We start from the raw sequence: 15,168 nt of genomic DNA, 5'->3' as shown, positions 1-15,168 counted from the left end.
TAGGTCTTGTGTCACTCTACCTGATCCTAAGAAGCTGGCATGCATTCTGACTCTTGAGGCTCTTCCATAGTCTTTAATTGTTAGACTACGGTCTACGCTAACAACTATTCCACTCAGTCGTATGAAACTTGCATGCATTTCGACTCTTGAGGCTCTTTGTAGTCTATAATTGTTAGAATACAGTCTACGACTAATGTCATTCGTGATCTACGACAGTGACCATTACCCACCAAGTTATTTTCAAATTAGTTGTTAGTTCACATCTCTTCTAATTCATCGATTCAACACGAGAAGCAAATTGTTGGGTGAAAGAATCAATATCTCGACATAAGTCAAGAAGCAAATCTCGTGTCACTCCACCGGATCGTATTCGATTCTCGAGACTTTTTCATGGTCTTTAATTGTATAGACTATGGTCTATGACTAACATCATTCGTGGTTTATATATTACATATTATAGTCAAATAGTATACATTTGACATTAGTCGTGATGACTAATGTCATCGTGGTCCATAAAGTATATATTTTTTAGGGAGTATTTTTTAAAATATATATTTTTATTTTTAATTTAAGGGTATTATTAAATTTTCTTTATTAAGATGAAAATTATTTTTATTGATTTAGAAAAAAAATTAATTTGTAGCGGAAAGAAAAATAAATCAGGCTTTGGAAATGGGACCAAATAAATGAAGGTGCGAGAGCCAGACGACGGAAAAGTCCCTCTTCTCCTTTGCAGCCTCTATTCGCCGGCGCTGCGGTGGCTGTCTCGCCGGCGTTCTCCTGATCGTCTCAATTTTCGGTTCTTTGACTCTACGGCGGAGAGAGGGGAAAGTGAGAAAGCTTCTTTACTATTTGGGGGAAAATGACGAGATTGCAGCTGAACTTGACGACGGCCATGGAGATGGGAGTTACGGCATCCAGCTGGTGGAATGACATCAACGAATCTACTTTCTGGCAGGATCGGATTTTTTACTCTCTCTGTGCTGTATATGCTGTAGTCTCCGCCGTTGCTCTGGTCTCTCTCTCTCTCTCTCTCTTGCTTCCCTACCTCATTTATCTAAAACTATCTGCTATGCTGTGTTCGAGAGCCTGTTCTTGCTCTGTTTTAAATTGATGGTTTTAGTGTCGTAATTGATTGCTAATTGGTAGGTTTGAGTGCGTTTTCTATTCTAGAATTGGTTCTTTTACCTTCCGATGGGTGCCACTGGCTCTGGTTTGTTCAATGAAATTCTAGGAGAATGAAAAATTCATGTTACTTCAAGTATAGTTTGCGTTTTTCAATATTTGATTCCTTTAATTTTTGAGGTTTAAACGCTATCTCGAAGTACGCAGACCTTTTTTAAGCTTTCAATGGCAAAAATTCGTGTTCACATCAGCAAGAAGGGGGAAGAAAATTTGACCTGTAGAATAGAGATTTAGATTTAGATTTTGGGTGTACAGCACTTAATTTTCGTTTGTGCGTGCAGATTCAATTGATAAGGATCGAACTGAGAGTTCCTGAATATGGCTGGACAACACAGAAAGTTTTCCATCTCATGAACTTCATTGTGAATGGAGGTAATATAAGTAGACTGTTCGACTTTATTTTCAGTGGAGGCATTTGAAGTTTTGGTTGATAGTTTCAATTCCTACTATGTGATTCAGTACGCGCAATTGTGTTTGGGCTCCACATGCAAGTGTTTCTTTTGCAACCAAAGGTAAACATACTCGTGCAGTGTCTGAACCTTTGATATATTGTGATAATTGACCTTTGAAATATCCAAAGCTTTAACATTATTTGGGATTGGTCTGGACTCGGATTTTCAGTTCTTATTTTTTCCACACTAAGGAAAATCTTGAAACTCAGAGGTTCTACGAGAAAAAAAGACTGCATAGCTTGCTCAAAATATTGCGGATAGTGAAAACTATAGGAGATTATACATCGTTCTTGCAATTTTTGTAGGTTATTTTGAATTTTTCCCTATTGTTTGGCCTGTGCCTTAAGTTGTTCTTGAGACACTCGAGAGCTATTTTGTAAACAATTGGACTGGAAACAACTTTTAAAACAAAACAAAACTTAAAAACAAATTTTTAACACTATTTCCAAATGGCACCTGAGTTTCTTTCTTTTTTTATGGTTTTTTCACAATATTATAAATTTGCCCTAGTCCTATCTCCTCTGAAAATCTTAAAAAGGTGTCATGAAGATTAAAGCTTGTATACTGAGGTATGTCAACTAATTTTGAATCAGGTTCTGCTATCGTTATTATTGGAACTCCCTGGTCTACTTTTTTTCTCTACTTACACGCTCCTGGTCCTCTTCTGGGCAGAGATATACCACCAGGCAAGTGTTATTTAATGTTTTGCCATCTATTTTCTTTATCATTTTTTTTTTCTTGCAATCAAGGATGTCTTCTTGTTCTAGTGGCTGAGATCATTGATATTGCAATCGCTTTGGGCACCATGAGTATTGCTAATTTTTTCGTTGATTGGGTCATCATGAACAGGCTAGAAGTCTGCCAACGGATAAACTCAGAATAGTTTACATTTCAATCAACAGTGTGGTATATCTCATACAGGTATTTTTAACACCACTTACTCTTGGCTACCCTTGTTCAAAATTCAATCACTAGCCAATTAATAGTTTAAAATCCTTGACTGAATTCAGAATCTTATTTCGAAGGATGAGAGGGAATTCCTGGTATTGGTTGTGTCTATGTGAAATTCAGCCTTGTTTATATGTATGAAGCAGAGAAATATGTTTCCTGCTACTGGAGGGTTGTAATATAATACTTAAGCTGCTATCCATTAATAAATACTGATTTTCACCATCCTATCTTTAATATCTGTGACTTTCATCCCTCCTGTTCACATGTTATTTTGTTGTAAAGGAAATTGAGGTGATGCTATTGATTAGTAGGACTCTCTAAGATGGCCATCTTAGTTATATTCTCAAAGTGAAAAATTTTAATTCCCTTCTTGCGTCAATAGATCGTCTTTATCTACATATTCAATTAATTATCATAAGTTTTTTGGTGCATTATTGTTTCTAATGCGAGAAATTGGTCATGATTTATTGTTATTATTATTTTGTCATTGAGGTTCTGATTAACCAAATTCCTGAGGAGAGGTTTGGCTGAACCATGTTATTCTATATGTTGAACTCAACTCAAAGTTAAATAGTAATCTGTGGACAGGTTTGCATTTGGATATACATCGGGGTGGATGACAACAGTGTGGTGGAACTCGTTGGAAAAATTTACATTGCAGGTTAGTCTTTGTACCCAGTGAGTCATTTCCAACCTACAAGAGGCCAAGTTTTGCAGATTTGATCTTCATTTTCACTTTGCGAAGAAGACAGTTTTATATTACTAATCAATTGTTTCCCTTTCTAACCACTGCTTGCTTATTTCATTGTCCCAGTGGTGTCGTTCATAGCTGCAATAGGCTTCTTGATATATGGTGGAAGGTGAGTATCTCCTTCATGTCTGGTGGATATATCATTCAATGCATCTAGATCTTATAATCTCTGATTACTTGTGCTGACTACTTATTTCGTATGAAATTTTTTAGATTATTTTTCATGCTCAGACGTTTTCCAATTGAATCTAAAGGGAGAAGGAAGAAACTTCATGAGGTATGCGTCCATTGTTTATTATTCTTCTATCATGTTGTGACCACAAACGCCCTTTTCCTCCTATTATATGGAAAGAGTTTTGTTATTTATCAAAATTTCTATCCTCCATATCTGCGTGGAATATTCTGATAACTGATGGTATGAATTTATAATTTATACAAACAAATTATATGGTCAAACTCCATTTTTTCTTCTGCGGAAATTTGTCGCTATGATACCATAGTTAAAAGAGGGCTGTAGGTTTAAAGGACTTATTTGGTTTCTGCAACATGTGTATGTTTATACATAATACCCAAGCTTATTCATTCCAATCTGTTCCTCCTATATTAAAATTTGACATGAATGAAGATAATACAAAACGAGTTAATCTCCATCAATCAATTAAAGTAGGATCCGTGATGTTATATTTAGGCTTGTTAGCTGTACTTTGTGGGTTTTCATGTATATTATGGATCCACGTAATCATGCTTACTGTGCTTTTTAATACTTTTTTGTTTTAAATAAATAATTGCAGGTTGGATCTGTGACCGCCATATGCTTTACCTGCTTCCTCATTCGATGCTTTGTGGTATAGTTCAATCCTTCTGCTGCTAGTAATGAAAGAACCGTCTTCTTTAGGGAATGCTAATTTTAATCATAGGGTGGCCAACATTATGAATGGATTTCTGACAATACATGGGATTCACCTGATGTTCTTTTTCACTGTTGAGTGCAGGTTGCTCTATCTGCTTTCGACGCAGATGCATCACTCGACGTTTTAGATCACCCCCTCCTGAATTTCATCTACTATTTGGTACGTCACTTCACTTAGGGCAGGGCATGCTCATGAGTTTTTTTATAAGTTATTTATTAAAAACAACTTTCACTTTTAAACACAGTCTTCATAGATTTTGAATGATTAAAGACAGTGTTGAGGAGTGATTTTGAAGATTTTCAATACACTCTCAAATGTATCCTAAACTTGTTCATACAACTTAGTTCTGATTTTGTTAGATTCCTCTTATTTTTGTCTGATACAAACCATTTTGCTGAACTTACAGTTGGTCGAAATTCTGCCTTCAGCATTAGTTCTTTACATATTACGCAAGTTGCCTCCTAAGAGAATATCAGCTCAATACCACCCCATTCGCTAGTTAATATCCATGTTGCATGCAAAACACTTCCCCAACTTGGGGTTGGTTTTTAATTATCTTGGAATTGAGAATCCTTACTGGAAGAAACAAGGCATGAAAGTTGGGTGTAATGTGGCATCTGCTGTTGCATGTGATGCCAGAATAACCAAGCTGTGTTTGCTGCTGGCTGACAGCAATCTGTAACTCTTCTCTTGGTATTGTCTGATTCGAACAACCCATTCCATTTGGATCTAAATGTGCACAAATTCTAGATTTCTGTAAGATTAGTTGTTGTGTTTCGATCCGCTTTGTTGTTCTTGTCCTGTAATTTTGTTTACTATTTGACCAGTGGATTGCTAGGTGTTCTTCTCAATCTCACGTATGGTTGACTAAAATAATTAAATTTTATTAAGCTTAGGATTGTCATTTTAAGATCAAAATGATTACTTTTTTTTTTTTTTTTTTTAAATTCAATAATTAAAATGGACCTCTACTCACTTTTGGGATGAGAATTTTACTTGGTTTTGAGATTAAAACTAAAATATAGTATTATTATTGCTTTGGGATTTAATGTTTCTAGATAGATTTAGATTTTATTCGATTTTATTTAGAATTAAAGAAATGTAAAAGGTTAAATATACTTATATTCATATTTGATCTAAACATGGGCATTCGTAATGGTGGTACTAAATAAACAATCGAAAACAAATTTAGAAGTCGGCTTCATTTATCGTAGCTTCTTTTCCTTTTCTTACCGAGTGTGATTCAATCTTTAAGGTCAAACTTGGTCAATGCATGCATGCACTTTCTCTGTCGTGTCAAGGGGAAGACGGAAAAATTAGAGTAGGGTCAAAAGTCCCATACTACCTCTTCCTTTTCTTGGTCAATGCATGCATGCACTTCGTTTGCCTCGTCAAGGAAACCCGAACACTTCCCTTGCATACGGAAAAAGGGTCAAAAGTAATATTTTGGGTATCGAAATGGGAGAGAAAACTAATTGAAGGGATTGAAAGAAAATAAAAAAATAATTTATTTAATTATATTGTTATTAGTTGGTTGATTGAAAAATTCAAATTTTGATAGCTAACTGGAATAAAACTGAATAAAAGATCCTGTGTGGTCGAAATCACTTGGACTTGCATGAGCTCGATTTTTGATTGGCGGATTTAAAAAGAGCTAGTTGATGGACAGAAAAACGCGGGGCCCAAAGTCTAAAAATCGCGGCCTCAACGTCCTTTCGGATAACGTGTCTCGATTTTCGAGAGATATATAATCCCAATAAGCCCTTTCCTTCTGGCTTCTCTTTCGCTCGCGGCTTGCCTGCTTCAGACTGCTAGGGTTAGGGTTTCTCCGATATCAACGAGATCCCCAAATTCCCCACATTTAACCAAATTCTTTCGTTGAACCGACGATGCAGCCTGCTCCTGGTGTTGCCCTTCACAACATGCCTCACCAAGCTCCTCAGTACCAGCAACAGCAACCTCCTTACATGATGATGCCGCCTCAAGCACAGCCTGTCCCTCAGATGTGGCCTCAGCAGCCGCAGGCCGTTTCGCCTCAGGGCCAACCGCCTCAACCAGCTAACGCCGATGAGGTCCGTACGCTCTGGATCGGTGACTTGCAGTATTGGATGGACGAAAACTATCTCTTCAATTGCTTTGCTCATACAGGCGAGGTATGTTAAAGAACGCCTCACCTCCCCTATTTGAGATCATGCGTGCATGCTTTATTTTTCTTCTTTGTTAGCGGAAGATGTTGGAGTTTCTTGTATTATTATTAATTGGATTCTATGAAGATTTGTGGGAACGTTTGTTATTGCAATGTAATCTTTGTGGATAAGAATTGGATACAATTTTTGTTTTTAATTTCATATATAGAACTAATGAGGTTTGTATCCCCAGGTTTCCTCCGTGAAAGTTATTCGGAATAAGCAAACTGGCCAGTCCGAGGGCTATGGCTTTATTGAGTTTTTAACGCGTCCAGCTGCAGAAAGAGTACTTCAAACGTATAACGGTACCCCGATGCCCAATGGGGCACAAAATTTTAGATTGAACTGGGCATCAGCTGGAGAAAAGCGACAGGACGACTCTCCTGATTACACAATTTTTGTAGGGGATTTAGCTGGTGATGTTACTGATTACGTGCTACAAGAGACATTTAGGGCGCGTTATACCTCCCTTAAGGGTGCCAAAGTTGTGATTGATAGGCTCACTGGACGCACTAAAGGTTATGGGTTTGTTAAGTTCGGAGACGAGACGGAGCAAATGCGGGCAATGACTGAGATGAACGGTGTTCTCTGTTCATCCAGGCCCATGCGAATTGGACCTGCCGCTAACAAGAACACTTCTGGCGGTCAGCAATATGCGAAAAGTAAATACCACTCTACCCCCCAAAGGGGAAATTTTCTTTTTTTCTTTTTTTTTTTTAATGAAAGACAGAAGTTCGATTTTCTATGGAGTACATTCTGCACTATTCACTCATTGTATGTTTCCGACTGTGTTTGGAGCTTGGGTCTGCATCATGCTTTCAATATGTCAAGATGAATTCCACCTTCTTTATTTTCTGTTGGACTCTTCTCCTCTCCGTTACTTTTATTTTTTAGTTTCCTAGCATTTAAATTTCCCTCTCGTTATACCTTGGAAGAATAGTAGCCTTTCATGCCTTTTCCTTCAGTGTACTTCCAATTCGAGCTTTGGTCACTGTAACTACTATAAAAAAGATTCGTAAACTTATAGAACTCCTCTTTTCTCTAAGCAGGGTGTCAAAAGGCTCTGTCAGCTTGGGGTCCGCTACTGATTTCAGCTGACATGCTTACCCTTTAGTACGTTGTTCCATTTAGGTCAGTTTTTTTCCCGCAAATGTCTTACCCTTTACTTTCTATGTAGCATATTTATGCTACGTTTTTTAATTCACCATTAGTTCTGCAACGTTGAGTTTTTCCTTTCATTTGCATAGGTATTTTTTTTTAACTGTCCCAGGCATTTTTTCACTATGGCTAACTCCATTAGTTTTTTTTTTTTTTTTTTCCAAGTTTAGGTCACTTAGGTTCTTTAGCTAGATGAATTATCGAAATTTCCAATAACTGGGATAGCAGGCTAGTTTGATTCTGAACTTTCCTTCTACAACAGCTGCAGCAGGCCGCATAGGCTGTGCTTGTTCTTCACCTCCTAGTATTTAGGGTTTATGGGATTTACTTTCCTATGTTTTCATCTCAGTATGTGGTGGTTGGGTTCCATATACTTAGACGAATCCACTACTTACCAAAGAATTTTGATACGTTTCTCGATCTGCATGGATCCTCATTTCTTATTAGCTTTTCATTCTGTGGCTTGATACTTTGTATTGATATTGTTTGGAATATTCTCTTCTTATTTCATTGTATTGAACTTATTTAATTTCAGGTATACTTTGTATGTGCCTCTTATGTGAATAGGATTCTATTCATTGATCTTCACTGATTTAATAGGTGGCTACCTTAACCTCCTGTAGTTTTTTAGTGGGCAGGATTTTCAATATGGCATAATAGGGTTGCCTCGAGTCAAAAGTTAGGGAGGTTATTTGTGATATTTAGTTCTTTAGGTTGTGAAGCTTCATAATATCCCCTTTTTTTTGTATTACTCGTGTATTATTCCATGGATTTTTTCTCATCTTCTGTGGGCATAATATGGAACACTTTATTTCCTATTTTGCATTCATTATGTTCGGTATGCATGTCTTCTTTTCTTTATATTTTGGCCTTCATTTGAATGTTTTTGCAAGTACAATGCTTACATCTCTTGTCAAATAAAAGAAGGCCTATGCTTTTAATGACAGAGGCTTGCGCCTCTGTGTTTCTGCCTGTGTTTTAGTACATGCAAGCCTCAGTGAAAGGTAGGTGTAAGACTAATTAATTAAAGCAATTTTAAGATGTGGGATGTGTTCTACTTCCAATTAAATAATGTTTGTGTTGTTTTTCCATGTATCTTGGTTTTCTATTCATTTGAATTTATTTTGTTTTAGTATTGCATGTATTGTAGCTTTTATTTTTATAGCTATTATTCACCATAGTGATGTTTTGATATGACTCCATTAAGTTTACATGTCATATGAAACAGTGTCTTTTTTTAGGAAAAATGACACTGCTGGAATATCTCAGTTCAATATTTGTTAAAAGGTGTCATTTTAGTTTACTATTTGCAAATGCAGCTTCATACCAGAATCCTCAAGGGACTCAGAATGAGAACGATCCAAATAATACAACTGTGGGTACTTCAGTAATTTTCTATAGCAATATAATCTCATGAACATGTTTGTGAGTTGTTATTTGGTCTTATTGCAGATATTCGTGGGAAATTTGGATTCTAATGTCACAGATGAACACTTGAGACAAGTATTCAGCCAGTATGGAGAGTTGGTGCACGTTAAGATACCTGCAGGCAAGCGATGTGGCTTTGTTCAATTTTCAGACAGGTTGGCATTTTCAAAAACTTTTATGAACCAACCCCCTCCCAAACTCTTGGTGTTTGCTGACAAGTAGTTGTTTTGTTTTCCTTAATACCTATTTTAGAAGCTGCGCCGAGGAAGCTTTACGCATGTTGAATGGAACCCAAATTGGTGGACAAAACATTAGACTTTCATGGGGCCGCAGTCCTTCTAACAAGCAGGTAGTAGTATTGTTGTACTTCACTTATCATCAAGGATTGATTTATATTGAAACAAATAGTTATGATCCTCTAATGCAAATTTGCAGCCTCAAGCTGATCCTAATCAGTGGAATGGAGGTGGAGGATACTATGGGTATGGACAAGGGTATGAAAATTATAGCTATGCTCCAGCTGCCCAGGACCCTAACATGTTCTACGGTGGCTATGGCGGCGGGTATGGGAACTACCAGCAACCAGCACCACAGCAGCCGTCGCAGCAACAAGGAGGATATATGTAGATGACGAAGCTGTAATTCTTGTGTCCCGCCTCCTGCTCGAACACAAGACCCTTGAACTTCTACTTGCCATTAGTAGAAGATTTTGGGGATGTTAGTCATCTATTCTGAACATTCTGTATGTGACTCTGATGACATGTTGTCACTTGTGTGTTGTATTTGGTGTTAGAAGGTTTTGCGTGTCGTGTTATTTGTTCTATTGTAGGATCATATCTATCCAAGAAGCGAGCTGAATTATCGGATTGTAATTTTCTGAAATCCTTGCTGAAAAAGCTCCTACATGGGTGAAATGCTGCTACTCCTTTTCTTTTTGGCCTTCCTAATTTCACTTATTCTGTCATGAAATTGTTTGATTTACACTCGTAGTTGCAGTAACTTTACATAGACTTGGCTTGCTGTTCCTCGAGTCCATATCAAGGTGGAAAGGTAGTCGAGGCAAATGCCTTAGCTTGACAAGGAATTTCATTAATAACTGGTTGAATAATTTGATATCTCTAGTAGATGTTTTAGGAGGAACAAATGACTATTGATATAACTTATTCTATATTGTTCCTCCAATGATTTTAAGGTCAAACGATTTTAGGGTAAATATCAGAGATGTAGTTCAACTATGACACAATTGAATCCAAACATAGAGCAATGACACAATTGAATCCAAACAACATTTATGACATAATTGAATCCAAACAAACAAAATGTTGAATTGAATTGCTATGTCACAATTGAATCCACTGCTATGTCACAATTGAATTGAACTGTACCACTACTTGTTCACTCTATACTCGAATTTGCATTGCCTATAGCACCAGTCGGCTTTGCACAACACGTCGAAGAATCGTACTAGATGAGGTGAGGCCCAAGATGAGAGACCTTATTGAACTATGCAAGGCCTCATATTGGACATTTTTCGGACATCCTTGGAATAAGTCAGCTTATGATATTAAATTATTATTCGCCAGCTGAAAATAGAAGGAAAAAAAAAAAATAAAACTAAATATTCCCGTGCGGTCGGTATCATCTTGACTTCCATAAGCTCGGTTTTTGATTGGTTGGATTGGCGAGCCAATACGATCCGGACCTCTTATTTTATTTTATTTTATTTTATTTTATTTTATTTTATTTTATTTTATTTCCTTTTAAAACGATAATTCTAATTCTTCCCGCGACTGCTTCTTGTTTTGCCTTTTCATTTCGCTTGCTTTCGACTTCTAGGGTTAGGGTTTCTCTTTGTTCAGGCGAAGCACCAAAGCTCTCTTCCTTCTTTCGGCTTTTCTGTACAATAAGGAGATCTTGTTCCGATTCGCCGAAACGATGCAGCCTGTACCTGGTGTTGCACCTCACAGTATGCCTCACCAAGCCCCTCAGTATCAGCAACAGCAACCTCCTTACATGATGATGCCTCCTCAGCCGCCTCAAGTGCAGCCTTCCACTCAGATGTGGCCTCAGCAGCCGCAGGCTTCTTCGCCTCAGGGCCAACCATCTCAACCAGCCAACGCCGATGAGGTCCGTACGCTCTGGATCGGAGACTTGCAATACTGGATGGACGAGAGCTATATTTTTAATTGCTTGGCTCATACAGGCGAGGTACGTCAAAGAACGACAATCTTTTTGAGGTCATGTCTGGATATGTATTTGTTTTCGTATTTGATAGTCGGTAATGTTGGAGTTTTAGGATTATTAGTTGTATTCTATCAAGATTTGAACTAACGCATGTTATTACAATGTGATCATGGTGGATAAGAAGTGGTTACAATTTTCCTTTTTAAAATTTAGTTCTTGCATGAATTAAGGAGGTTTATTTTATATCCTCAGATTTCATCCGTGAAAGTCATTCGGAACAAGCAAAACGGCCAGTCTGAGGGTTACGGCTTCATTGAATTTTTGACGCGTCCAGCTGCAGAAAGAGTACTTCAAACCTATAACGGTACCCCGATGCCCAATGGGGCACAAAATTTTAGATTGAACTGGGCATCAGCTGGGGAGAAGCGACAGGACGATTCTCCTGATTACACAATTTTTGTAGGGGATTTAGCTGGTGATGTTACTGATTATGTGTTACAAGAGACGTTTAGGGCACGTTTTACCTCCGTTAAGAGTGCCAAAGTTGTGATTGATAGGCTCACTGGACGCACTAAAGGTTATGGGTTTGTAAAGTTTGGAGACGAGAATGAACAAATGCGGGCGATGACTGAGATGAATGGGGTTCTCTGTTCAACCAGGCCCATGCGAATTGGACCTGCTGCTAACAAGAACACTTCTGGGAGTCAGCAATATGCGAAAAGTAATTACCACTCTCCCTCCAAAGGGGAAAAACGGAACTTCAAATTTTCTGTTGAATATATTCTGCATCATTAATTTGTTGTATGTATGCGGTTACGTTGATAGTTTTGGCATGCATTTTGCTTTCAATACGCCCAGATGAAGTCCGACCTTTATTTTCTGTTTGGATCTAGTTCCTCCGGTTACTTTTAGATTTAGTTACAAGTGTTTAAATTTTCCCGTCATACCTTGGAAGTTAGTAGCCTTTCATGCCTTTTCCTTCAGTGTACTTCCAATTCGAACTTTGGTCACTATAACTACTTTAAAGAGATTCATAAACTTATAAAACTCATCTTCTCTTTAAGCAGGGTGTCAAAAGGCTCTGTCAGCTTGGGGTCTGCTACCGATTTCAGCTGACATGCTTACCCTTTAGTACGTTGTTCCATTTAGGTCAGTTTTTTAACGCAAATGTCTTACCTCTTACATTTTTGTGGCATATATATGCTACTTTTTTTTTTTTTTTTTTTTAAATTCACCGTCAGTTCTGCAACGTTTAGTTTTTCCTTTCATTTGCATGGAGTAATTTTTTTCTCTCTCTGGCATATCAGTCTAATTCCATTAGAGTTTTTGTTGAAGCTCATGCCACTTAGGTTCTTTAGGTTGATGAAATATTGCAATTTCCAATAACTGGGATAGCAGGGTAGTTTGATTCTGTACTTCCTTTATACAACAGCTATAGCAGGACACGTAGGTTGTGCTTGTCCTTCACCCCCTTATATTTAGGGTTTACAGGATTTACGTTCCTACGTTTTCTTCTCAGTGTTAGATGATCGTATCCTGTTTATGCCAACGAAACCCTTACCTAGGCATAATAGAATTTTGGCACGTTTCTAGTTTTACTCTGTTCTTATTTCTTACAGGTATTTCTATTCTGTAGCTCAGTATTCCGTACTGTCATTCCTTTGGACTAATCTATTCTTCTTTAACGTTTTGGTTACATGGGGGTATAAGACGTATGTGCCCCTTTTGTAATATTATTGTATCAATTGTGTCTTGCTGATGTTACGGTTGGCTACTTTCATCTTTCCTAATTTTTGTTTTAACCTTGGCCAAGTTTACTCTGAATTTTCAATATGGAATAATATAGTGCTTGAATCAAAAGTTAGGCAGGCTATTTGTATTGTGTAGTATTTTAGGATGTGATGTTTTGTAATATCTGTCTTTTTGAATTACTCAGCGTTATTCTGTGGATTTTTTCTCATCCGATAGGGTATTCAATCACTTACATTCACCCATTTTACAATCTATGTTTGGTACGCATGTGCTATCTATTTTATATAATGGCCTTCATTTGATCAATGTTTTATCTTCGTTTGATCAATGTATTTTTTTCCACAGATTTTGTCTTTGTTTTTATTTTGGTATTCTTTGTTGTTCTAGTTAAAAAGATGATGTGGTCTTAAAATTAACTGACATGCCTCTCCATAAGAAAAAGCCTTTAGGTTGCTTTAGGCCTTTAAACATACTTTATATGATTATGCAATTTGGAATGGCCTTAGGTTGTAACAAAATAATGTTTCAATGTGTTCTGGAACAATGTTTATAAAATAATGTTTTAAACATACTTTTGAACTGTTTTTAGTTCCAAGTTTAAAAGAAAATTCATGTTCGTTTAATTTTTGCGTATGCAGCTTCATACCAGAATCCTCAAGGGGCTCAAGATGAGAATGATCCAAATAATACGACTGTGGGTACATTACTATTTTTCTTTTGTCATGCAATTTTATTTTCATTTTTTAATTTCTTAATTTGCTATCTTGCAGCTATTTGTGGGGAATTTGGATTCTAATATCACAGACGATCACTTGAGACATGTTTTTGGTCAGTATGGGGAATTGGTGCATGTAAAGATACCTGTAGGCAAACGATGTGGTTTTGTGCAATTTTCCGACAGGTAAGTAATTTAAAAGATGTAACCAAACATCTTAATCTCCCATGAATTGGTCATGACACGCTCAATGGTTATTTTGATTGTGTGGTATGTTAGAAACTGTGCTGAGGAAGCATTGCGTATGTTGAATGGATCCCAAATTGGTGGGCAGAACATTAGACTTTCATGGGGACGTAGTTCTTCAAATAAACAGGTAATAAATAGTTCTTTCGGATGACTTCCATGGGAACATTAGACTTTCATGGGGACGTAATCCTTCAAATAAACGTCCAAAGATGGTTTTTTATTATAGTTCTTTCAGAATAAGTTATTTTGTTTCCTCACCTTTTAGCCTCAGGCGGATCCTAACCAATGGAACGGAGGCAGCTATCACGGATATGGGCAAGGATACGAAAACTATAGCTATGCACCAGCCCCGCAGGACCCTAATATGTTCTACGGTGGCTACAGCGGCTATGGTAGTTACCAGCAGCCACCACCACAGCAACCGCAGCAACAGCAAGGAGGGTACATGTAGATTTGATGTTTTGTTGTTCTCTGCCCTGCCCTCCCCCTGTTATGTGATTTGGTTAAAAATTTTGAAAACGCTATTTCAACCTTCTCATCCACAGTAACTCTCTTCCTTCCTGTTCTCTATTCTTCCATAACTCTTTGATGACATTAAAAAAACCCTTCTTTTCCCCTTTCTTTTTATCATGTTTGATTGTGTACTTCGTGTGTATCTTTTTAAGAAGAGCAAGTGAGCTACTGATTTACATACTGGCAAGTAGATTATCAGTGAATGTAGCTTGAATATGAAGTTTCACTTCTAGCGACTGTATGTATGGCTGCTCTGGGCTTGCCTTTGTTTTACCATCTTTTTAGTACTTCTTGAAGGGTGCAGCACGAGTACTTTCATTTGGTCTCGTGACTCCTTTGGCTGAGAAATTTGTAGAAGATCAAGAGTTGGGTGATTTTATCGTCTCTTTGATTGGGTCAATCTTCTTTCTCTTGGAAGTTTTAAGCGCATATTTTCATATGATATGGCCTCCTCGTTTTTGAGACATTGTTTGGAGACATTATCTGTCGTCTTGATTTCATTTAATTGTTTAATTGTTCAACTTTATTTGGATTTAGAGCATTATCTTGGTTAATTCAAGGTTATTTCTGACATACATTGGGGAATTTTTTTTGTAGTTTGATATTTACTACGGGGACTATACTTTTTAATGATTATTAGTTCCATCCTTTGAACAATATTTAATGCTTAGTATTGAATAATTCTTATTGATCATTACAAAAGTTCGACTAGTATTTGGAAAAAATTACTTGA

At 37.2% G+C, this 15,168-nt stretch overlaps 3 protein-coding genes across 6 annotated transcripts; all 3 read left to right on the top strand.

The window, feature by feature from the left end:
• Positions 1 to 669: 669 nt before the first annotated feature.
• On the top strand, positions 670 to 5,101 carry LOC111490067 (tobamovirus multiplication protein 1-like). Its single transcript, XM_023138532.1, has 11 exons — positions 670 to 1,015; positions 1,467 to 1,557; positions 1,645 to 1,697; positions 2,231 to 2,323; positions 2,487 to 2,558; positions 3,177 to 3,249; positions 3,403 to 3,448; positions 3,553 to 3,616; positions 4,131 to 4,184; positions 4,332 to 4,409; positions 4,657 to 5,101. The coding sequence occupies exons 1-11, from the start codon at positions 863 to 865 to the stop codon at positions 4,747 to 4,749; spliced, it is 870 nt and encodes a 289-aa protein (XP_022994300.1). The 5' UTR covers positions 670 to 862; the 3' UTR covers positions 4,750 to 5,101.
• A 916-nt stretch (positions 5,102 to 6,017) lies between these two features.
• Positions 6,018 to 9,955, top strand: LOC111490024 (polyadenylate-binding protein RBP45-like). Of its 2 annotated transcripts, none has more exons than XM_023138453.1 (6): positions 6,018 to 6,403; positions 6,630 to 7,098; positions 8,914 to 8,969; positions 9,047 to 9,177; positions 9,275 to 9,374; positions 9,458 to 9,955. In XM_023138453.1, exons 1-6 carry the CDS (start codon positions 6,140 to 6,142, stop codon positions 9,647 to 9,649), a joined length of 1,212 nt encoding a protein of 403 aa, XP_022994221.1. In that variant the 5' UTR covers positions 6,018 to 6,139; the 3' UTR covers positions 9,650 to 9,955. The 2 variants fall into 2 exon arrangements, with proteins under 2 accessions (XP_022994221.1, XP_022994222.1); XM_023138454.1 differs by having other exon boundaries at positions 6,040 to 6,403; positions 9,275 to 9,371.
• An 846-nt stretch (positions 9,956 to 10,801) lies between these two features.
• LOC111490007 (polyadenylate-binding protein RBP45-like) lies at positions 10,802 to 14,667 on the top strand. Of its 3 annotated transcripts, XM_023138429.1 has the most exons (6): positions 10,806 to 11,230; positions 11,459 to 11,927; positions 13,597 to 13,652; positions 13,729 to 13,859; positions 13,953 to 14,049; positions 14,188 to 14,667. In XM_023138429.1, exons 1-6 carry the CDS (start codon positions 10,958 to 10,960, stop codon positions 14,371 to 14,373), a joined length of 1,212 nt encoding a protein of 403 aa, XP_022994197.1. In that variant the 5' UTR covers positions 10,806 to 10,957; the 3' UTR covers positions 14,374 to 14,667. The 3 variants fall into 3 exon arrangements, 2 of the variants coding, with proteins under 2 accessions (XP_022994198.1, XP_022994197.1); XR_002719489.1 differs by lacking the exons at positions 13,953 to 14,049; positions 14,188 to 14,667 and adding an exon at positions 12,274 to 12,355 and having other exon boundaries at positions 10,802 to 11,230; positions 13,729 to 13,796; XM_023138430.1 differs by lacking the exons at positions 13,953 to 14,049; positions 14,188 to 14,667 and having other exon boundaries at positions 10,804 to 11,230; positions 13,729 to 13,863.
• Positions 14,668 to 15,168: the final 501 nt, after the last annotated feature.

Source organism: Cucurbita maxima, unplaced genomic scaffold (genome assembly GCF_002738345.1).
Source record: "Cucurbita maxima cultivar Rimu unplaced genomic scaffold, Cmax_1.0 Cma_Scf00015, whole genome shotgun sequence".
Taxonomy (NCBI): Eukaryota; Viridiplantae; Streptophyta; class Magnoliopsida; order Cucurbitales; family Cucurbitaceae; genus Cucurbita; species Cucurbita maxima.
Note: the sequence above shows the minus strand (reverse complement) of the source record. Positions and strands in the feature narration are given on the sequence as shown.